Here is a 23,872-nt window from a genome sequence, read left to right on the forward strand (position 1 = left end):
GGCCTGCAGAGGAGAGCAGTTGGGGGTGATCAGGCCTGCAGGGGAGGGCAGGTGGGGGAAACCAGGCCTGCAGGGGAGGGCAGTTAGCGGGGAACCAGGCCTGCAGGGGTGGGCAGTTGGAGGCGACCGGGCCTGCAGGGGAGGACAGTTGTGGGTGATTGGGCCGGCAGGGAAGCGGTTAGGTGTCAATCAGGCCAGCAGGGGAGTGGTTAGGGGGCTATAAGGCTGGCAGGCAGAGTGGTCAGGGGCAATCAGCCACGCAGGCAGGCAAGTGGTTAGGAGCCAGCAGTCCCAGATTGGAGAGGGTGCAGGCTGGGCTGAGGGACACCCCCCCGCAGTGCACACATTTTATGCACCAGGTCTCTAGTATAGGTAAAATAATCTATCTATATAAAAGCCTAAGCAACCGAATGGACGACCGAACAGGCTGCGTGGGGCGACCAGGCTGGCAGGGGGGTTAGTGAGGGACGACCAAACGACTGAACAGCAGGCTGCGTGGGGCAACCAGGTCGGCAGGGGGGTTAGTGAAGGATGACCAAACAAATGAACAGCAGGCTGCGTGGAGCGACCAGGCTGGAGGGGGATTAGTGAGGGACGACCAAACAACTGGACAGCAGGCTGCATGGGGCAACCAGGCCAGCAGGGGGAGCAGTTGGGGGCGACCAGGCCAGCAGGGGGGCAGTTGGGGGCAACCAGGCTGGCGGGAGAGGCAGTTGGGGGTGACCAGGCCATGGGGTGGGGGCAGTTAGGGGCAATCAGGAGTCAGGCAGGTGAGCAGTTAGGAGCCAACAGTCCTGGATTGTGAGAGGGATGTCCTATTGCCGGTTTAGGCCCAATCCTGGGGATTCCGTGCACCGGGCTTCTAGTATTATAATAACTATGCATGGTGTCAGATGGGTGTGAGATTTAGCAGGATGATCACTTAGTGAGTTATGTAATGTTTAATCACTGGGGTGCAGACCAGACTAACATAACAATGTGTAGCAACTGTAATTGAAAAATAAAAATTATTTTTAAAAAATATATATACTGAGGGCCTACTAAAGAGGCAAGCACTCCCCCAAGTGCAGGAAATAGAGTAATAAAAAAAATAACCCACAAAAAAACCCTACTCTTATGAGATTTATATTCTAAGATAGACAAGTAAGTAAAATATTGCTTCTATTAGATGGCTTAAGTTTTATGAAGAAAAATAAAGCAGGGAAGGGGGAGTGGAAGGAGGGGTTGTCTCACTGCTCACAGAATCATAAAGGGATTAGATTCTAGGCAAAGAGATGGCCAAGGAGTCCTGGAATTCTTATGGTTACTGATATAAACAGGGTAAAAAGGCATGACTAATGCCTAATGATATCAAAGTAGTTAGTTATAGTAGTGATGCAAGTGTTGGTGCAAAAGGCAGGCTAGGGGACATGTCAGAGATGCAGAGTTCTGGGACCTCTCCTTTCCACCTGCCAATGATGACACAGAAGCCAGAGAGGGATAGCTTTATCCATAGTATTTAGAGCTTTTGGGCTCCCTCTTAACTCCAGTAGGTGAAAGCCATTAAGAGGATTGGTGTTACATAAAAAGTTTGTTCTTCATTTTCTACCCGTCAGTTAACTGTATGAAGACAGAAGAAGTTGTATCTTTACCACTATACACCCAGAATCCAAACAAGAGTCTGACACACAGCAGACATTAGATATATATTGATGAAAAAATAAATGAAGTATTGCATCTAAAGGCATTTATCCCTCCATAATCATGGTAAAGACTTTAAATGTATTCATATAAAAATCATCAAGTGGGCCCAACTACAAAACAACTTTAATCAAATAAAATTATAATGATTTTTAATAGTTTCTAAATTAACTATTATATTAATATTAACTAATATATTAATCATATTTTGTAAATTTGCAGGATTTAAAAATACATACTTAGGGCCTCTTTAAAAATAAAAGTTATAATAATAATTAATCTACAACAGAGGTGGGGAACCTTTTTTCTGCCAAGAGCCATTTGGATATTTATAAAATCACTAGAGACCCGGTGCACGAAATTCATGCACGGAGGGGGGTTGTCCCTCAGCCTAGCCTGTACCTTCTCCAATCTGGGACCCCTCTCACAATCCAGGACTGCTGGCTCCCAAATGCTTGCCTGCCTGCCTTTCTGATTGCCCCTAACCGCTTCTGCCTGCCAGCCTGATCACCCCCTAACCACTCTGCTGCCAGCCTGTTTGCCCCCAACTTCCCTCCTCTGCTGGCCTGGTCACTCCTAACTGCCCTCTCCTGCAGGGTTGATCACCTCCAACTGCCCTCCCTTGCAGGCCTGGTCCTTCTCAACTGCCCTCCCTTGCAGGCCGGGTGCCTCCCAACTGCCCTCTCCTGCTGCCATCTTGTGGTGGCCATCTTGTGTCCACTTGGGGGCAGCCATCTTTGACCACATGGGGGCAGCTATATTGTGTGTTGCAGTGATAATCAATCTGCATATTACTCTTTTATTAGATAGGATAGAGGCCTGGTACAGGGGTAGGGGCCAGCTGGTTTGCCCTGAAGGGTATCCTTGATCAGGGTGGGGTTCCCTTGAGGCATGGGGCGGCCTGAGCAAGGGGCCTGTGGTGGTTTGCAGGCCAGCCACGCCCCCTGGCAACGCAAGCAGAGGCCCTGGTATCTGGAATTTATTTTCCTTCTACAATTGAAACTTTGTAGCCTGGAGCAGAGCCAAGCCTGGGGCTCCCTCCGCAGCCGGCAGCCATTTCTGTTGGGGTTATAATTGAAACTTTGTAGCCTTAAGTGGGTGGGCCCGGCCAGGGTGTGCGGAAAGCTTTGCTTCCCCTGTTGCCAGAGGCAACCCTGGCCTGCTCTCTCAAGCTCCATTCTGCCGCCATTTGTTTGAATTTGTTTACCTTCTATAATTGAAACTTTGTAGCTTGAGTGGAGGCTTAGGCCTGGCAAGGGCAGGCAGAAAGCTTGGCTTCCTCTGTTACCTAGGAAACCTTGCTCTCTGTGGCTGTAGCCATCTTGGTTGGGTTAATTTGCATACTCACTCTGATTGGATGGTGGACGTGGCTTGTGGGAGTGGCAGAGGTATGGTCAATTTGCATATTTGTCTATTATTTGGTAGGACTAGAAGCCCGATGCACGAAGATTCGTGCTAGAATGGGCCTTCCTTTCCCTGGCTGCCGGCACTGCCTTTCCACTCAAGCCCAGCCCCTTTCCACTCAGGCCCTAGAGCCGCCTCTTTCCACTCCTGCCCTGCCTTCCCACACTGCCCAGAGGCCCTGAGAGACAGGGTTGGGGCGGAACCCTGCTTCGTCGCCATTCCCGCCCCCCCGCCCACCCCCTTGTCGCTCAGCACCTGTGTATGCAAATTAACTGCCATCTTTGGTGGGTTAATCTGCATACTCACTCTGATTGGCTGGTGGGCATAGCAAAGGTATGGTCAATTTACATGTTTGTCTATTATTGGGTAAGATTAGCAGGCCAAATTATCAACTTAAAAATTAGCCTGCTATATTTGGTCAAACATTTAACCCTTTGCACTCGCTTGCTTTTTTCTCGATTCCTTTATTCTACTCGGGATTTAATTTTTTAAATACCCCAGATTTTACAAAGCACGGCAGTAGAATAAAAAATTGGAGTTTCTTTTCATACAAACTTATTTATTTGGATTTTTTTATATTTCAAATTATTGATACATTCAATACAATTCGACATACGAGCTGCTACCGATGCTAACCGTGTCGAGTCACACTCGACATCCGAGTGCAAAAGGTTAATGAACTCACCCCCAATGCTTCGGCAGGGCCAGACCAAATGATTTCACAAGCCTTATACAACCCGCAGGCTGAACATTCCCCACCCCTGAACTACAAGTTCAGAAAACTTAGTCTTTTCAAATTATTTTAGTATGTTTTCTTTACTGACATGTTTATTTAAAGAAATTGTAATATTTTATTCTTCAAAGTTCCTCAATTTTTCTATTGTATTACCTTGCTAGCACATTCAATGAAATATATGTAGATAATATTTTCAGGCAGTGATACATAAATCAGTTTAACAATGCCAGTTGGAGTCACTATTTAGCCCTCAGTAGATCACAGATATTACTTTAAAGTATAACTATAGTATACTTTTAACAACTGTACTTGTATACAATCAAAATTTTCTCATTTATATTCTAAAATTTAACTTGTAATAAATTGTTAAATGACATGAAAAAATACATACCTTTCTCTTACAAAATCTGCTAGCTCTTTTGTCGATATCTGTCCATGTTTCATATTATGGTAAAGAACATCAAAGCCACTATTTTTTTCTCCCTACAATTTAAAAAGAATTTTAGTTTAATAAAAAAAAATAAATAAGAGAGAGAGATCAAAATAACATTAACAAATATGCAATTCTGATAGTCAGGTAAGCTATCTTTCCTAAATTTAACCATTGTTGCTCACTGTAAGACTTTAAACTATATCAAATGAATATTGTAAGGTTTCATAAAGTTTATTTTTATTATATATGCAATCATGTATATATGCATACTCTATAATCACTCATAAGGGTACATTAATGAAATTAAGTATGAAATATTAAGGAACTAGGGGCCCGGTGCACAAAATTCATGTACTGGGGGGTCGGGGGTCCCTCAGCCCAACCTGCCCCCTCTCACATACTGGGAGCCCTCAGGGGATGTCCTACTGATGGCTTAGGCCCACGCCCCACAGGGAGCGTACCTAAGCCACAGTCTGGCCTCCCTTTGTGGGAGGCAACCGGGCTGGTCAGGGGAAGGCACCAGCCCCATCACCCCACTGCTGCAGCCACTGTCAGTCACCGCAGCCACCAAGGAGTTTTCATCAACACGGACTCCAGTCCATTCACCAAGAAAAAATGACAACTTTCTTTAGGCATTTTCAAGATGTGTCTTTCATAGGATATGGATTTATTTATTTTTTATCCTCACCTGAGGGTATGTTTCCAATGACTTTTAGAGAATGTGGAAGAGAAAGGGAAAGACAGAGAGAAACACTTTGATTGGTTGCCTCCTGCATGAGCCCTGATCTGGGCCCCGGCCAGGGAGGAGCCTGCAACCTAGGTACATGCCCTTGATCAGAATCAAACCCAGACCCTGCTGTCTGCAGGCTGAGGCATTATCCACTGAGTCAAACCGGCTAGGGCAGGATATGACATTTCTTAGCCTTCCAGCAGCAGACCTTCATTTTTTCCTCCAGAAGTGTGGTGGAAAAACCCTAGATCACCTTTTTGGATTCTTGTTACCCAAGTTACTAAGAATATTACCAGTGGCATACAGGAAGCTTAGCCAATGTGCAGCCAGAAAAGGTGTTTCCTCTATAGTTCACACCAATGGAGGGCTGGGCCCTGCCCAGGCCTAAAGCCTCTGGCCAAAGCTTTAGGCCTGGGGAGGCCTCTCCAGCTCCCTCTGATCACCGACTCAGCCCCTGCCCAGGCCTGCCCAGACCGAAAGCATCTTGGGCAGGAGCGGACCCCCAGCTCCCTACAATCAATCGCAGGAGGTCCACTCCTGCCCAGGCTGAAAGCAGACCCCCAGCTCCCTGCCCAGGTGATCAATCGCAGGGGTTCCGCTGGTGTACCAGGCTGAAGAAACCCCCAGCTCCCTGCAATCGATGGCAGGGGGTCCGCTGGTGCACCAGGCCAAAACCTCCAGCGGAGGCTTTTGGCCTGGAGCCGGAGGGGACACCCAGCTCCCCGCTTTCGATGGCAGGGGAGCTGGGTGTCCGCTCATGCACCAGGGAGGCTTTTGGCCTGGAGCTGGAGCGAACACCCAGCTCCCGGCTTTCGATGGCAGGGGAGCTGGGTGTCCGCTCGTGCACCAGGCCAAAAGCCTCCGGCGCCTCTCAACGGCCAGATAGGCCCGCCCCCCACGCCTCTTAACGGCCGGATAGGCCACCCCGAGTCCCGCCCCCCAGCCTCCTGCCGGCCCAATCGTGGGCATAGCGGAGTGATGATTATTTGCATATTACCCTTTTATTAGGTAGGATAATATGTAGTATAATTTAGAAAAGATAACCATGGACCTCTTTAAATACATTACTAAATACCAAAATTCAATTCCTTGAATAGGCATTAAGGGATCCCTAATTATTTAACACAGCGATTTTCAACCAGTGTGCTGCAATAATTTCTAAAACATACAATACTTGACTATTTAGTCAGGGACACTGCCCTCTTTTCCCTTAGATCATCAAATTTAAAAAAATGACAACAGCCAACACAACAAAATCCATCCAGTGTGAATGAATCAAAATTACACCTATTTTTTGGCAGATCAGCAAAAAATATATTTTTTGGTGTGCTGCAGAATTTTAGTAATTAGTTTATGTGTGCCATCAGATAAAAAGGTTGAAAATCATTGATTTAACTCAAAAGTCTGTACTCTAAAATTACTAAATCTTTTTTTTTTTTTTTTTTTTTTTTTAAATTTCTTTATTGATTAAGGTGTCACATATTTGTCCTCATCCCCCCATTCCCATCCCACCCCTCTCCCCACGCATGCCCCAATCCCCTGTTGAACTTAACCGTTGGATAGGCTTATATGCATGCATACAGGTCCTTTGGTTGAACTCTCCCCCTCCCCCCACCCTCCCCCTACCCTCCCCTATCCTCCCTCTGAGGCCCGATAGTCCGATCGATGCCTCCTTGCTTCTGGTTCTGTTCTTGTTCCTCAGTCTATGTTGTTCATCATTTCCCCTAGATGAGCGAGATCATATGTCACTAGATATATACTAATAAGCACTGAATGTGAGACGAGCAATAATAGTTATGCTGACAGGCAAATGAATCAGTCTGTAGCGAGCTTCCCCCTGGACCAACAGTTCTTTTGAGACTCAATTTCAATGTCCAGTAGTTCCTTATGTGTACATGTCAGCACTGACCCCCCAGCTCTGGATGGTGGACAAATGGCGGTAACGGAGGTCCGACTCCCTCTGGTTTGGTCTCGGCCGAACCCAGGGGCACGGCGTCACCCGGACTAAGGGGCACGTGGCCTCACCCATACCCAAGGGGCGCGTGGTCTCACCCGGGCCTGGGACCCAGCCTCACCCGGATGGATCCAGGGGCACACGGCCTCACCCGGACCCAGGCTCTGGCTTCACCCGGACCCAGGGACACTTGGCCTCTCCCAGACCCAGGGCCACTTGGGCTCACCCGGACCTAGGTGCACGAGGCCTCATCTGGATCCAGGGACACATGGTCGCACCCGGACCCAGGGACGCTTGGCCTCTCCCAGACCCAGGGCCACTTGGGCTCACCCGGGCCTAGGTGCACGAGGCCTCACCCGGATCCAGGGACACATGGTCTCACCCGGACACAGGGACGCTTGGCCTCTCCCAGACCCAGGGCCACTTGGGCTCACCCGGGCCTAGGTGCACGAGGCCTCATCCGGATCCAGGGACACATGGTCGCACCCGGACCCAGGGACGCTTGGCCTCTCCCAGACCCAGGGCCACTTGGGCTCACCCGGGCCTAGGTGCACGAGGCCTCATCTGGATCCAGGAACATATGGTCTCACCCGGACCCAGGGACGCTTGGCCTCTCCCAGACCCAGGGCCACTTGGGCTCACCCGGACCTAGGTGCACGAGGCCTCATCTGGATCCAGGGACACATGGTCGCACCCGGACCCAGGGACGCTTGGCCTCTCCCAGACCCAGGGCCACTTGGGCTCACCCGGACCTAGGTGCACGAGGCCTCATCTGGATCCAGGGACACATGGTCGCACCCGGACCCAGGGACGCCTGGCTTCTCCCAGACCCAGGGCCACTTGGGCTCACCCGGGCCTAGGTGCACGAGGCCTCACCCGGATCCAGGGACACATGGTCTCACCCGGACACAGGGACGCTTGGCCTCTCCCAGACCCAGGGCCACTTGGGCTCACCCGGGCCTAGGTGCACGAGGCCTCATCTGGATCCAGGGACACATGGTCTCACCCGGACCCAGGGACGCTTGGCCTCTCCCAGACCCAGGGCCACTTGGGCTCACCCGGACCTAGGTGCACGAGGCCTCATCTGGATCCAGGGACACATGGTCGCACCCGGACCCAGGGACGCCTGGCTTCTCCCAGACCCAGGGCCACTTGGGCTCACCCGGGCCTAGGTGCACGAGGCCTCACCCGGATCCAGGGACACATGGTCTCACCCGGACACAGGGACGCTTGGCCTCTCCCAGACCCAGGGCCACTTGGGCTCACCCGGGCCTAGGTGCACGAGGCCTCATCTGGATCCAGGGACACATGGTCTCACCCGGACCCAGGGACGCTTGGCCTCTCCCAGACCCAGGGCCACTTGGGCTCACCCGGGCCTAGGTGCACGAGGCCTCACCCGGATCCAGGGACACATGGTCTCACCCGGACACAGGGACGCTTGGCCTTTCCTAGACCCAGGGCCACTTGGGCTCACCCGGGCCTAGGTGCACGAGGCCTCACCCGGATCCAGGGACGCATGGTCTCACCCGGACCCAGGGACACTTGGCCTCTCCCAGACCCAGGGCCACTTGGGCTCACCCGGGCCTAGGTGCACGAGGCCTCATCCGGATCCAGGGACACATGGTCTCACCCGGACCCAGGGACGCTTGGCCTCTCCCAGACCCAGGGCCACTTGGGCTCACCCGGGCCTAGGTGCACGAGGCCTCATCCGGATCCAGGGACACATGGTCGCACCCGGACCCAGGGACGCTTGGCCTCTCCCAGACCCAGGGCCACTTGGGCTCACCCGGGCCTAGGTGCACGAGGCCTCATCTGGATCCAGGAACACATGGTCTCACCCGGACCCAGGGACGCTTGGCCTCTCCCAGACCCAGGGCCACTTGGGCTCACCCGGACCTAGGTGCACGAGGCCTCATCTGGATCCAGGGACACATGGTCGCACCCGGACCCAGGGACGCTTGGCCTCTCCCAGACCCAGGGCCACTTGGGCTCACCCGGACCTAGGTGCACGAGGCCTCATCTGGATCCAGGGACACATGGTCGCACCCGGACCCAGGGACGCTTGGCTTCTCCCAGACCCAGGGCCACTTGGGCTCACCCGGGCCTAGGTTCACGAGGCCTCACCCGGATCCAGGGACACATGGTCTCACCCGGACCCAGGGACGCTTGGCCTCTCCCAGACCCAGGGCCACTTGGGCTCACCCGGGCCTAGGTGCACGAGGCCTCACCCGGATCCAGGGACACATGGTCTCACCCGGACACAGGGACGCTTGGCCTTTCCTAGACCCAGGGCCACTTGGGCTCACCCGGGCCTAGGTGCACGAGGCCTCACCCGGATCCAGGGACGCATGGTCTCACCCGGACCCAGGGACGCTTGGCCTCTCCCAGACCCAGGGCCACTTGGGCTCACCCGGGCCTAGGTGCACGAGGCCTCATCCTGATCCAGGGACGCATGGTCTCACCCGGACCCAGGGACGCTTGGCCTCTCCCAGACCCAGGGCCACTTGGGCTCACCCGGGCCTAGGTGCACGAGGCCTCATCCGGATCCAGGGACGCATGGTCTCACCCGGACCCAGGGACGCTTGGCCTCTCCCAGACCCAGGGCCACTTGGGCTCACCCGGGCCTAGGTGCACGAGGCCTCACCCGGATCCAGGGACACATGGTCTCACCAGGACCCAGGGGCGCTTGGTCTTTTCCAGACCCAGGGGCACGTGGCCTCACCCGGGCCTAGGTGCTCGAGGCCTCACCCGGATCCAGGGACACATGGTCTCACCCGGACCCAGGGACGCTTGGCCTCTCCCAGACCCAGGGCCACTTGGGCTCACCCGGGCCTAGGTGCACGAGGCCTCATCTGGATCCAGGGACACATGGTCTCACCCGGACCCAGGGACGATTGGCCTCTCCCAGACCCAGGGCCACTTGGGCTCACCCGGGCCTAGGTGCACGAGGCCTCACCCGTATCCAGGGACACATGGTCTCACCCGGACCCAGGGACGCTTGGCCTCTCCCAGACCCAGGGCCACTTGGGCTCACCCGGGCCTAGGTGCACGAGGCCTCACCCGGATCCAGGGATACATGGTCTCACCCGGACCCAGGGACGCTTGGCCTCTCCCAGACCCAGGGCCACTTGGGCTCACCCGGGCCTAGGTTCACGAGGCCTCACCCGATCCAGGGACACATGGTCTCACCTGGACCCAGGGATGTTTGGCCTCTCCCAGACCCAGGGCCACTTGGGCTCACCCGGGCCTAGATGCGCGAGGCCTCACCTGGATCTATGGACCCCTGGCCTCACTCGGACCCAGGGGAGCGCGGCCTCCCCCAGACCCAGGGGCGCTTGGCACCTCCGCAAGAGTCCCGCCTCTCCCCGCAGGCATCTGGGTCTCCCATGGGTCCCCAGAAGCTGGATTTCAGTGTGATGGAGAGCTAATCTCCCCTAGGTTTGGAACAAAAGCCCCTTTCCCCCGCCACCAACCAGACCCACGCGCCTCCACACCTCATCCCCTCCGATTTCGCTGGTTTCCTCTTCCCTCTTAGCTATAAATCTACCATTCAGCCATCTCTCCTGTAGTTCTGGATGGCAGAGGCTCTGTCCTCCATTCGTGCCCCTGAAATTGCTGTGCGCGGTGGAGTTCGCAGTTCCTTTGTTTAACTTAGCCGCCTTCTTGATTCTCCTCTGTCAAAATGGCTTAAAGGGCTTGAATGTAAGATGAGAACTCCTAAGAATCCTCCAAATCGGTGTTGGCGGCCTCCGGGGCCTCGAGGATCTCACTGCGCAGTTCGGCCAGGTCGGTGGCGCGGATGCGCCCCTCCTGCAGAAAGATGGTCTCTTCCTTCACAGAGAGCCGCTGCGCCGAGTCCGCGGCCGCCGCCACAGCAGCTGCTGCGGCGCCCACGAGCCCATGGCCCCGGCTGCGGTGCTGACTGAGAGGAGCAGCCGCCCGGTCTGGGGAGACGCGAGCAGCAGTCGCCACCCTCACTAGTCCATGTTCCAGTTGTATTTCCGAAACTGCCATGTGAGGCAACACATCAGCCTTCACCTCCGCCGTCATCTTTTTCGAATTCCCCAATTTGTTCTTCTTAATCCCTTGAATTCAGTCAACTCTACTGAGGTCTAGTGGCGCCGGGAGGTGCACGGAGAGGGCGCCCGGGCCTCCGTCCGGTGTGCGGGGCGCGCGGCCCGCGGAACCAGGCGCGCGGGGGCCTCGCGGCGGGGATGGGCGCTGGGCGGCCGCCGGGCTCCGGGCGCCGCTGCCGCCGCGGCGTCCCCAGTGCCCCGGGCCGGGCGGCCTGCGGGGGCGGCGCAGTTGCGAAACTGAGTGAGTATCTACAGTTAAGTCTTGATTGTTGTTGGTGTCACTAGGAGGAATTGTCCTCCAGGCCAATTGTCCATGAGGACCCTCTTTGTCTATATAGGAAGAGTTGCTGTGCAGGAGACATGAGGCTCCTGTGTCTGTGTCCCTCTGTATTCCTTGCAAACACCTCTGAGAGAAACGCGCCCTGGAGTTTTGCCCGCTGCCTGGAACTGGGTTTCAATGTAGTTGGAACTGGGTCTCAGCGCAGTCTGGCGCCTTTGTCTCCTTCCCAGCAGGGCCATTCAGTGGCGCAGGCAACAGTCCCTCCTCTGCGCGCCCTCCCGTGTGCGCCTCTGGAGCCGCCGCTCCTCTGTGCCTCTGCCCCACAGGCCAAATTCATTCCCCCAGCATGTGCCTGGCTTCCCAGGGTTTCGCCCGGAACTGGGGTTCAGTGCAGTCGGAACTGGGGTTCAGCACGGTCCGGAGCCCTTGTCTCCTTCCCGCTAGGGCAGTTCAGTGGCGCAGGCAACAGTCCGTCCTTTGCGCCCCTTCCTGCGCGCGCCTCTGGAGCTCTGCCTTCCGCCGCTCCTCTGTGCCTGCGCCCCACAGCCCAGATTCATTCCCCCAGCCTGCGCCTGGCTTCCCAGGGTTTCGCCCGGAACGGGGTTCAGTGCAGTCGGAGCCGGCGCTCAGCGCAATCCGGAGCCTTTATCTCCTTCCTGCCAGTGAACGCCGGCCAGGCCGTCAGCCGCCCCTTCCTCTCCGGCTCCATCCTCCCCGCAGGCGCGCGTGCTCGTGTCTCCGTCCGTTTCTCCATACCTCAGGCTTTTGCGGCTCCCCCGACTGTCCCCGTGGCCTTCTCCTTCTCCCCAGCTGTGGGCATTTCAGTCCGCCAGCTTTCCTGTGGTTCTGGACGATGACCGTTCTGACCTCTAGTTGTATTTTTGAAATTGTTGTGCCCGGCTGCGGGTTAGGTGTTTAACCTATGGCGCCATCTTGGTTTCTCCTAAAATTACTAAATCTTGACATCTTAGTCAAGTCAGCATATTACTAATCATATAAGCATTGATTAATGAATAAACGTTATAATAATAATTAAAAAGTCATTATTATAACTTTTATTACATGAATAAAAGTTATAATAATTAAACTACAACAGAGGTAGGGAACCTTTTTTCTGCCAAGGGCCATTTGGATATTTATAACATCACTAGAAGCCCGATGTACAAGATACTTTATAATTGCTAATACGAGTCTTTCAGTAAACTTAAGCAATTTGAGAAGTGAGAAAGTAGATAAAATTTTAAAAAGAGCATTAACAGTCTATTAGCTAGTCCTCAACTAATGGGAAATTAACAGAACCAGACCACTACACAATCCTACAAAACCTTTAGTTATTTAATCTAATAAATGTTAAGTTAGCTAGTCATAGCAAAGAAAACATTAGAAATATCAATGTCATCTACACTAATAAAAGAGAAACATGCAAATTAACAGTACCTCCACTAGGCCCACAAGCCACACCCACCAGCCAATCAGTAGCGAGTATGCAAATTAACCTAACCAAGGTGGCTGCGGCCATGTAGCGAGCAGGCGGCTTGGGTTTCCCCAGCAATGGAGGAAGCCAAGCTTCCCGCCCGCTCTGGCCAGCCCTGGCCTCTGCTCAAGGCTACAAAGTTTCAATTATAGAAGATAAATAAACCCCAGATACCAGGGCCTCCACTTGGGTCGCCGGGGGGCATGGCCGGCCTGCAAACCACCACAGGCCCCTCACCCAGGCCGCCCCACGCACCAAGGGAACCCCCACCCTGATCCGGGACACCCTTCAGGGAAAACCATCCGGCCCCCACCCGTGCACCAGGCCTCTATCCTATCTAATAAAAGAGTAATATGCAGATTGACCATCACTCCAACACACAACTGTCCCCAGGTGGTCAAAGATGGCTGCCCCCATGTGGACACAAGATGGCCACCACAAGATAGCCAGCAGGAGAGGGCAGTTGGGAGGGACCATGCCTGCAAAGGAGGGCAGTTGTGGGCAATCAGGCCAGCAGAGGAGGGAAGTTGGGGACGACCGGGCCTGCAGGGAAGGGCAGTTGGGGGGGACCCAGGCCTGCAGGGGAGGGCAGTTAGAGGTGACCAGGCCTTCAGGGGAGGGCAGTTAGGGGCAATCAGGCTGGCAGGAGAGCAGTTAGGCATCAATCAGCAGAGGGCAGTTAGGGGCAATCAGGCTGGCAGGGGAGTGGTTAGGGGGTGATCAGGCTGGCAGACAGAAGCAGTTAGGGCCAATCAGGAAGGAAGGCAGGTGAGCAGTTAGGAGCCAGCAGTCCTGGATTGTGAGAGGGATGTCTGACTGCCCGTTTAGACCCGATCCTACTGGGATCAGGCCTAAATGGGCAGTTGGACATCCCTCGAGGGGTACCAGATTGGAGAGGATGCAGGCTGGGCTGAGGGACACACACACCCCCTTGCACGAATTTTGTGCATCAGGCCTCTAATAGATGAAATAAAAGACTTTATCAATAAACCAAGCTCAACAACTCTCTTCACAAGTGTCAGTGTTACTTTTCTTCAGTGAAAAATAAAGAATAGTATATATTTACTGGAAATAAAAAGCAATACCATAAGCAAGTGTTATGCAACCTGAAACCTAATTTTTCCAAACTTTGCCAAAAACAGGAAACATATTATAGGAACTTCCAGTTATGTTGACGTGATCCCTAATAAACTTGTCAACTAATATACTAAGTAATTAGTTTGCCATACATACAATTAAAATGTCATATTCGAATACCGGGTGCTGTAAGCTTAAAAAAAAAAAAGTCATATTCGTAAGGAGATAATATCCTTAACATTATGAATAGCCATTTTCATTTTTCAGGAAGAATGTAACATTAGCCCTAATCGGTTTGGCTCAAGGGATAGCATGTGGGCCTGCAGACTGAAGGGTCCCAGGTGCGATTCTGCTCAAGGACAGGGCACGTACCTCAGTTGGCAGGCTCGATTCCTGGCCCTGGTCATAAACTACAGTCTCTTATGAGTCCAAACATATCCATTTGGCTTCTACAACTTTTTCATGCTTAAGATAAAGATAAAGTTTATAATCTAATTCTAGTTTTTACTTTCCCTGGCTTTTGCATGCAAATTTATTCCACCCAAAATAAGAACATTTTTTGAAATAATCATTATCACTAGTCTATAGCAAGTGAAAATAACATCATGCAGATTAGTAAATAAAATTACAAATAATAACAGGCCTGAAATGGATTCTGATGGATTCATCCCATTACTTGACTATAATATAGAAATTACAAATGATTAGAGGACCCACCAACTCTCATAATATGAACCCTGAAAGAAACAAACCTGAAATCTAAAACCTTAAAATCCAAAGTCTGAAGCTCTTATGTCCCAAATTTCTCGCCTAACATACCTACTACTTCTCATTTGCACATAATTCTAACAAGCCCAGGTTACCTGAGTTCCCAAAGTGCATTATGCATATTTAAAGGCAAAAATGGAGAAGAGCTGAGAGTGAAGGGCTATTTAAACCAGCACACAGACCTAGCTGGTTTAACTCAGTGGACAGAACGTCAGCCTGTGGACTGAAGGGTCCCAGGTTTGATTCTGATCAAGGGCACATGCCCAGGTTGTGGGCTCGATCCCCAATGTTGTTTGAAAGAAAGAAAAAGGGAAGTTGGGAGATTCCCTTTTTCTTTTGGAGAGTAGTTTTGCCTTTTCTTAACAAATTGGTTCTTGCTACCTCAATTTCTGAAAGTTGGTATCTTCCTAATAAGAGCAACATATTTTTAAATTTCAGTTTGAAATATCTGTAGATTTATAGGAAATGGCTGAAAATGGACAGGAAGGTTCTATATATAAGCAAGATTTTTTTTAAGTTGGTCAAATCTTATTCACTTAGAAAAGTCAGCTTTCCCTAACAGTTGGATATGGTTGCTATTTATGTTCATTGGTAACAGATGACTGCAGAAATCATAATGACCCATTCTTCTATGGAGGCCTGATACTGCTTTTTCTTTTTTTAGGTAAAAAAAGTAAATTGAATTGAATTAAAAAGGAAGGTGCAAAACAGTATCCCTAATCGAATTTCATTTTCTCTGAAAAAAATAACATGTATATACAGGGTGGGGCAAAAGTAGGTTTATAGTTGTGAGTATGCAAAACACAGTTTAATCTTAAATTATTATTTATTAATTATTACATTATTTTCCATATGAACAACTGTAAATCTCTGCCCCACCTTATACTTATACAAAAGGAGTCTAAAAGGCATATACAACAAACTATTAACAGCAAATTATTTCTGGAAAGTGGAATAATGAGCACAGATTAACTTTCCAATAAAAAATAAATAAACCAAGTCTTCAATATAGAAGAGTTAAGAGGTATCATGACATTTTTAAAATGCAATTTTCTTCCAAGTATACCACAACTATTGATATCAAATCTTGCTTATCAATGACTGTTTTTTCCTTCTGCTCAAATTTTTAAATTATTCTTTTTTTACAAGTTTTATTGAGATATAATTCACACACCATATAATTCACCCATTTAAAATCTGTACACTGTAATAATTTTTAGGATACTTATAGAGTTGAGCAACCATCACCACAATCATCGTTAGAATATTATTGTCACCCACCCAAGCAAACAAACACACAAACAAAAAAAAAACAAAACCCATAACCAAATACAGGCATACCTCAGAGATACTGTGTGTTCAGTCCCAGACCACCGCAACAAACTGAGTATTGCAAAAAAGCAAGTCGTAAGTTTTATGCTGGTGGAGGGACTTGCCTCCAATTTATAAAAAACACAACATCTGTGAAGCACAATAAAGCAAAGCACAAAATGAGGTACACCTGTGGCTAGATTTTTAAGAGTACCGGTAGGTATTTACTAATCAGTGATGAGCTTCTTTTCAGGTGGTTAATTCATTAGTTTAACAAGTAAATACACATGTCCACAAAGACATCTGTACAAGAATGTTTATAGCAGCATTAATCATAATAGCCAAAAGATGGAAACAACCCAACAAATGAATAAAGAAAATGTGATATAGCCCTGAACTAGAATATTATTCAGCCATAAAAGGAATAAAGCACTGATATATGCAACAATACTGATTAATCCCGAAAACATTATGCTAAGAGAAAAAAGCCAGTCACACAGACCACATACTGTAATGATTCCATTCATATTAAAAGTCCAGAATAAAAAAAATAAAGAGAAAATAGATTAATAGGTTGCTTGGGGGTTGGGGGTAATGTAGGGGATGATAAATGGTACAGGATTTCTTTTTGAGGTAATGAAAATGTTTTTAAATTGACTGTGATGATGGTTGTAAATATTATTAAAATTGTGAATATTACCAACAACCACTAAATTGTATACTTTAAATGAGTGGATCACATGGCATGTAAAATATAGCTCAATAACATTATCCAAAAAGTTCAGTAAATAACATTTTTATCTTCTTTAATCAATAAATTCTTGCAGAGAAACTTTTCAGTATTAACCGACAAAAACAACACCATTGCTGGCCCAAGGAGAACAATTGCTAAGACCGTTTGCACAAGATGGGATCTTTTTTTTTTTTAAATAAATATATTTTATTGATTTTTTACAGAGAGGAAGGGAGAGGGATAGAGAGTTAGAAACATCGATGTGAGAGAACCAGCTGCCTCCTGCACACCCTCCTACTGGGGATGTGCCTGCAACCAAGGTACATGCCCTTGACCGGAATCGAACCTGGGCCCCTTCAGTCCCCAGGCCGATGCTCTATCCACTGGGCCAAACCAGCCAGGGCTAGGATCTTTTATCTGCTCATCTTAATGCACTTTACAAAGAGGTATCACTTTCACAGAACATCCCCTACCTTCGACCTGGGGCAAATAAAATTGTCCTATAATCCAATATAAAAAAGTGTTAAAAATCTTTGGATAGCCCGGCCAGTGTTATCAGTGGTTGAGCATTGACCTATGAACCAGGAGGTCAGAGTTCGTTTCCAGGGCAGGGAACATACCTGGGTTGTGGGCTCAATCCCCAGTAGGGGGGTGTGAAAGAGGCAGCGGATCAATGATTCTCTCTTCATTGTTTCTGTCTCTCTCTCCCTCTTCCTTCCTCTCTGAAATCAATGAAAACCTATTTTTTTTTAAATGTTTGTATAACTATTCCTAGTATGAAGTAAAAAAAAAAGTGTTGCCATCCTTTGAAGATGAAAGTCCAGAATCATACTTCCTCTTACCACTCCAATTTAACCAAGACTACTACAGTTAACAGTTTGAGGTATATCAGTCCAGATTCCTTTTCTCATATATATAGTAACATGCTACATTTTAATATGAAAATGAGGTCTACTATGCATATTGTCTTAGACCTAAATTATCATCTGAACTGAAATTTAACTGAAAAGATAACCTAAGTAAGGTCCCAAGTCACTGAACATGTTCAGATTTTTTTCTAGCCTAATACAGTTTACAAGTAAGACATCCTTGAAATATAAAAAGTTTAAATAAATCATCAAACTTATTTTGGAAATCCAAAGGCACCTTTATCTTTTTCTGGTTGATTTTATAGCACAACTTTATACCTAAAGTTTTTTAATAGATTATAAAATACAATCTAACATATTTCCACTTGAAGAGAAATGCGTATCTCTATTTAAAAGGCTATGAAATTCCCATTTTAACTAAAATGGAACTCATATACTAAGTGTACCAATTAATGAGGATTTTTTTCACTAGATGGAGTTACACATATGTTTATGTATATGCGATTTGATATGTGTGCTATTTTGTTATATTGACAAGCTTCAAAACTTCATATGTCAAATTTGCTGAAGGTGTTAACATCATAGATATTTTTACACTTAAAAATGTCGAATTTCGTGCCAAAAAAAAAGAGTATTTGCAGGAAGTTATAATTCATTACTTTATTTTGAAGAAAAAGTTATCGTATACTTTGGGAAGCTTATGGTGAACATGCTCCATCTCAAGATACTTGTGAACGCTAGTTTAAATGCTTTAAAAGTGATGATTTAGATGTGAAAGACAAAGAACGTCCAGGTCAACAGAAAAAGTTTGAAGACCAACAATTACAAGCATTATTGGGTGAAGATGCATGTCAAACTCAAAAACAGCTTGCAGAAAGATTAAACGTTGCTCAGCAAACAATTTCTGATTGTTTACAAGCAATGGGAAAGATTTTAAAGGAAAATGGGTGCCACATTAACTGAATGAAAGACAAATGGAAAACCGAAAAGTCATCAGTAAAATGTTGCTTCAACGGCAGGAAAGAAAGTCTTTTTTGCATCAAATTGTGACTGGCAATGAAAAATGGATTTATTTTGAGAATCCCAAATGCACAAAATCACGGGTTGATCCAGGTCAACCATCAACATCGACTGCAAGGCCAAATCGCTTTGGAAAGAAGACAATGCTCTGCATTTGATGGGATCAGGAAGGTGTGGTGTATTATGAGCTTCTAAAACCAGGAGAAATCGTTAATACTGATCGATACCGACAACAAATAATCTATTTGAACCACACTTTGATCATAAAATGACCAGAATGTGCCAGAAGACACGGCAAAGTAATTTTGCTTCATGATGATGCACCATCACACACTTCAAAGCCAGTTAAAGACACGTTAAAAGATCTTGCCTCGGATGTATTAACCCACCCGCCATATTCACCAGACCTTGCTCCTTCAGATTACCACTTGTTCCGATGGAGGGCACAGGCACTTTCTGAGCAGCACTTCAAAACATACAAAGAAGTGGAAAATTGGGTCTCTGAATGGTTTGCCTCAAAACAAGAAAAGTTCTATTGGGATGGTATCCACAAATTACCTAAAGATGGGGGAAATGTGTAGCTAGCGATGGACATTACTTTGCATAAAGCACTTTTGATGTTTCTCTTGAAATTATCATGTTTTCTGTGATTATAAAATCTGCATTATTAATTGGTACACCTAGTAACTAGGTTTTAAGAACCACAAAAATAGTAGAAAAGCATAAAGCTATAAACCCCACAGATTTTTAATTTACTGATTTTAGAGAGAAAGGAAGGGAGAGAAACATCCATTTGTTGTTCCATGTATTTATGTAATCATTGGTTGCTTCTTGTGTGTGCCCTGCCCGGAGATCAAACCTGCAACATTGGCATATCAGGATGATGCTCTAACCAACTGAGCTACCATCCACGGTAAACCCCACAGATTTTAGTTAATGGTGTGAAACTTCTCTTTCAAAGAATCTTTTAAGGGCAACAGTAAATTAAACACTTCAATTTTGATGAGTCCAAGAGCTGAAAAGTAGGCAAAAGATAGAGTGTAGACTGTATGAATTAAAAAGTTGATTTTACCCATTTTCTTTTTCAATTAAAAAAATATGTATTTTGGGGGAAGGAAGAGAAATGTCAGGAGTTACTGTCATGTGAATAACAACATGCCTAATCTTCCTTTGACCTCCAGACAGCTTAAATATAAATACCACTTCCTACCTCTCTACATTCTCCTTTTACTCTAACTCTTACCAACATTTATTAGATAACATTGGATAAGTCACTGCAAAGTACAGCATTAATACATTTCTGATGGTCTCACTTTATTTGACTTCTCTGAAAAAACACAATAAAACATTCAACCAATTCTGAAGATACTCTTTCTCCTTTGAAGAATGGCCCCACTACTGAAGAATCTTCTAGACACTTTTGATGGGAATTCAACAAATATGCAATGACAGCCTTCCAATACCATTTTTGCCTTAAAAACTGCTAGGAAAAAAACAAAAAAACATATTCAAGCAGTTTTTCACACATAATCACTAAAAGGATTCTGCAGAACTATTGGCAAGATATCACTAAAGCAAAAAAAAACAACACACCAGTGATTATAATATGTAAAATGAACCTGGCCAATGTGGCTCAGTGGTTGGGTGTCGACATATGAACCAGGAGGTCATGGTTGATTCCTGGTCAGGACACATGCCCAGGTTGCTGGCTCCGGTTCCCAGTGAGGGGCATACAGGAGGCAGCCGATCAATGATTCTCTAATGTTTCTATCTCCCTTTCCCTCTCCCTTCCTCTCTGAAATCAATAAAAATATATATTTTAAAAAATGTATGTAGAATGTGCACTGCTCAGCAGTCAAAACTACTCAGTGCAGGTGCAAAAGTCACTCAAACACATTTGTTGGTTGACTGATGAGTTTTAATTATAACTTACCTCTTCCCAGTTAGTTAAATCCTTAAAGTCATCTAATAAATATTACATATGGATTCTACAAAAATAGCAGATGCAAACAGTTGTGAGATAATTTTCATTTTTATGTCTTTCAAATTTTCTGTAATCTGTAAATAAATGTAATTTTCATTACTCTCAAAATGAAAATAATAAAACAACAATTTCAGCTTTCTCAAAAACTCTTCAAGCTATACTTACAAAGACACTGAAGGCTACCACTTCAACTGGCATGCTGTATACATTAATACTTAAGTTTCAAGTCCTCATAATTCGTAAGTGGAAAAAACAAACCTAAATGTCCAAAGGGGCGGGATTTAAAAAAAAAATTATGGCCACTCTATTCCATGGAAACCTATGGAGTCACTAAAAACATATTCAAGAACAATTAATCACATGAGAAAAATGCTTGGTATCATTTGGAAATTGTAAGATACAAAACTACCGTATTTTCCGGCGTATAAGACGACTGGGTGTATAAGATGACCCACAACTTTTCCAGTTAAAATATAGAGTCTGGGATATACCCGCCCTATAAGATGACACCCGGCGTATAAGGTGACCGCCGACTTTTGAGAAGATTTTCCTGGGTTAAAAAGTCATCTTATACACCGGAAAATATGGTATATAGTAGAACCCATTTAAAATTTCATGTTTCTAAGTACCTTAGAGGATAGAGGGAAAGGCTATAGGTAATTTTTACTTCTGTTTTACCTATCCTATATAATAAAAGCCTAATATGCAAATCGACCAAATGGCAGAAGGGTCCGCAGAACGACTGGTCACTATGATGAGCAATGACCAAGGCAGGAGCTGGCCCCTGGTGGTCAGTGCACACCCACAGGGGGAGTGCCGCTCAGCCAGAAGCCAGGCTCATGGCTGGCGAGCGCAACGGCAGTGGCAGCAGCACTAAGGAGCAGCAAGCTGGTGGCAAATAGCAGCATGCAGGCAGGCGCTAAGGAGCGAGGGGTACCGGACTGCGAGAGGGTGCAGGCCAGGATGAGGGACCGCCCCCCCGCCCGCACCCCATCCCAGAGCACAAATTTCAGGCACCAGGTCTCTAGTTACATCATAATTATGGTTATAATTAAAAGGAAAACCATCTTCACTGGCTGTTGTTTCACCCAACTAAAAACTAACATTTTTTACTTTTAAGACCCCAGTACCACCAATTTGCTTTACTTATATTGTACCTTCCTTCCCTAAAGCCAAGCAAACATACTTGTCAGTATCTTCCATAATATTTTTTAAAATATTTTTATTGATTTCAGAGAGCTAGGGAGAGATAAAAACATCAATGAGAGAGAATCATTCATCAGCTGTTTCCTGCACAACCCCACTAGGGATCTAGCCCACACCCAGGCATGTGCCTTGACAGGAATCAAACCATGATCTCCTGGTTCATAGGTGGACACTCAACCACTGAGCCACGCCAGCCATAATTTTTAATCCTGAAATTCCATCAAGAAACATGTTTGTGCCTCATGAACTGATGGAATTGTGTGCCTCATCTTCATCACACAGTTCACTAATCACTTCCCAATATAATCCTCTCTGACTGGTCATTCCAGCAACATTCTCTAGTATTTTCATCAATAGATATAACTATATATCTCAGTTGCTGTTTTTGTTTTTCCCCATATCTGACCAATGTATGCTAACTCTGTGGACCCAATTGTTATTAAAATTCTTAAAACTCTAATATTTTTTAATTTTTCCATAGTAGGTAAATTGAAAACCAACCCATTATTCCCTTTCCTTTATAAATCTGTATAACACCATATTTCTATAGGGATTTCTTAGGATTAATTGTTCTAGAATTATGAAATCAGGATGGATTTCATCATTTCAAAAGATACCCCATGACTCAAAAAAACTACTTCCAAAGGACTTATGCTAGCCAAATATGCAGGATGATACAAAACATACCTGTTCTCCCACGCCTTTGCTTAAATAATTTAAGTAGTTCTGAAGGGATTAGAGCATTTAGGATTTAGTGTGCAGGGCTAGAAAAGAACCCAGACAGAAAATGTTTATCCTTTCCATATCAGTGCTCTAAAATCCTTTCCCTGAATTAATTTTATGCAGACCAAATCAGTATTAATTTCTTACTTTCAAATTCCTCCTAGATTAAGGCAAAAAAATACAAAATAACCATCCCTCCACCCCCATCCCCACCCAAAAATCCAAGGGCCTCACAAAATTTGGTGCCATCTAAAATACTGTAATTTTATAATGTTTGCCCGTCAAGTCTACTTGAACCTAGTTAGATGAAATCTGTAGTTTGCATTTTCATAGCCTGTTGCAGTTGAAAACAATTTGGGCATGGCTAACTGGCTGTTATACAATTATACATTTTAATTTAGTGGATGTTACTTGCTTACATATACATAGGTTATCTCTGGAAAGCTACATAAGAAATTGTTAACAGTTATTGTTTTTGGGGAGATCTTGATGACAGAAGAAAAGGACATTTTTTTAATACTGTATTTCCTTTTGTAACTTGAATACTAAACTGTATAAATTTCACAAATCTGTTAATGTAGATATGTAAATATACATACATATATACTTTTTGAATTTTAATATACCATCTGATGGGATCATATCCTAAGCAGGTACCCCAAACTATAATATTTGGAAAGTTCAAGTAATAGAAAGTCTATATCCTGGGTTTCTATGGTCACTTCAACTAATTTTCTAAAGACATACATTTTTAAATAACCCCAAAGAATGTGTATGTGTGTGTATATATGTGGTTATTAGTCTCCCATCTAAGATACTAAATTTATATTAAATAATCAAGCAAAAATATAACAATGGTTTGCATTCCAATGTCCTATTAATAGCAATTACAGGTGTTTTTTTAAAAATATATTTTATTGATTTTTTTTACAGAGAGGGAGAGGGAGAGTTAGAAACATCGATCAGCCGCCTCCTACACACCCCCTACTGGGGATGTGCCCGCAACCAAGGTATATGCCCTCGACCGGAATCGAACCCGGGACCCTTCAGTCCACAGGCTGACGCTCTATTCACTGAGCCAAACCGGTTAGGGCACAATTCCAGGTTTTTAAAAATCATTTTAATCCTCTGTTTATCCATGTAATCACATATCAAATTTTAGATATGTAACCAAGTGCTCCAATTTTATTTAAAAACTTAAGTATGACAATACTAGTGAAATCAACAGACAAATGGAATGAAATTCTTGTACTGGTTAATCAGTAAAAGAAATAAGGAAAAACTTCAGGATAAATATACCTAAGATAATGTTTTTCTAATATATTTTATTGATTTTTTTTACAGAGAGGAAGGGAGAGGGAGAGAGAGTTAGAAACATGGATCAGCTGCCTCCTGCACACCTCCTACTGGGGAT

The 23,872-nt window shown here is 46.3% G+C and overlaps 1 protein-coding gene across 1 annotated transcript in view; it reads right to left on the bottom strand.

The window, feature by feature from the left end:
- The window catches only part of FCHO2 (FCH and mu domain containing endocytic adaptor 2), a 136,306-nt gene that overhangs the window by 106,895 nt on the left and 5,539 nt on the right, over positions 1–23,872 (bottom strand). The window contains exon 2 of the mRNA XM_054715177.1: positions 4,212–4,303. Coding sequence (XP_054571152.1) covers positions 4,212–4,303 — 92 coding nt within the window. The remainder of the gene's footprint in view (positions 1–4,211; positions 4,304–23,872) is intronic.

Source organism: Eptesicus fuscus, chromosome 4 (genome assembly GCF_027574615.1).
Source record: "Eptesicus fuscus isolate TK198812 chromosome 4, DD_ASM_mEF_20220401, whole genome shotgun sequence".
Taxonomy (NCBI): Eukaryota; Metazoa; Chordata; class Mammalia; order Chiroptera; family Vespertilionidae; genus Eptesicus; species Eptesicus fuscus.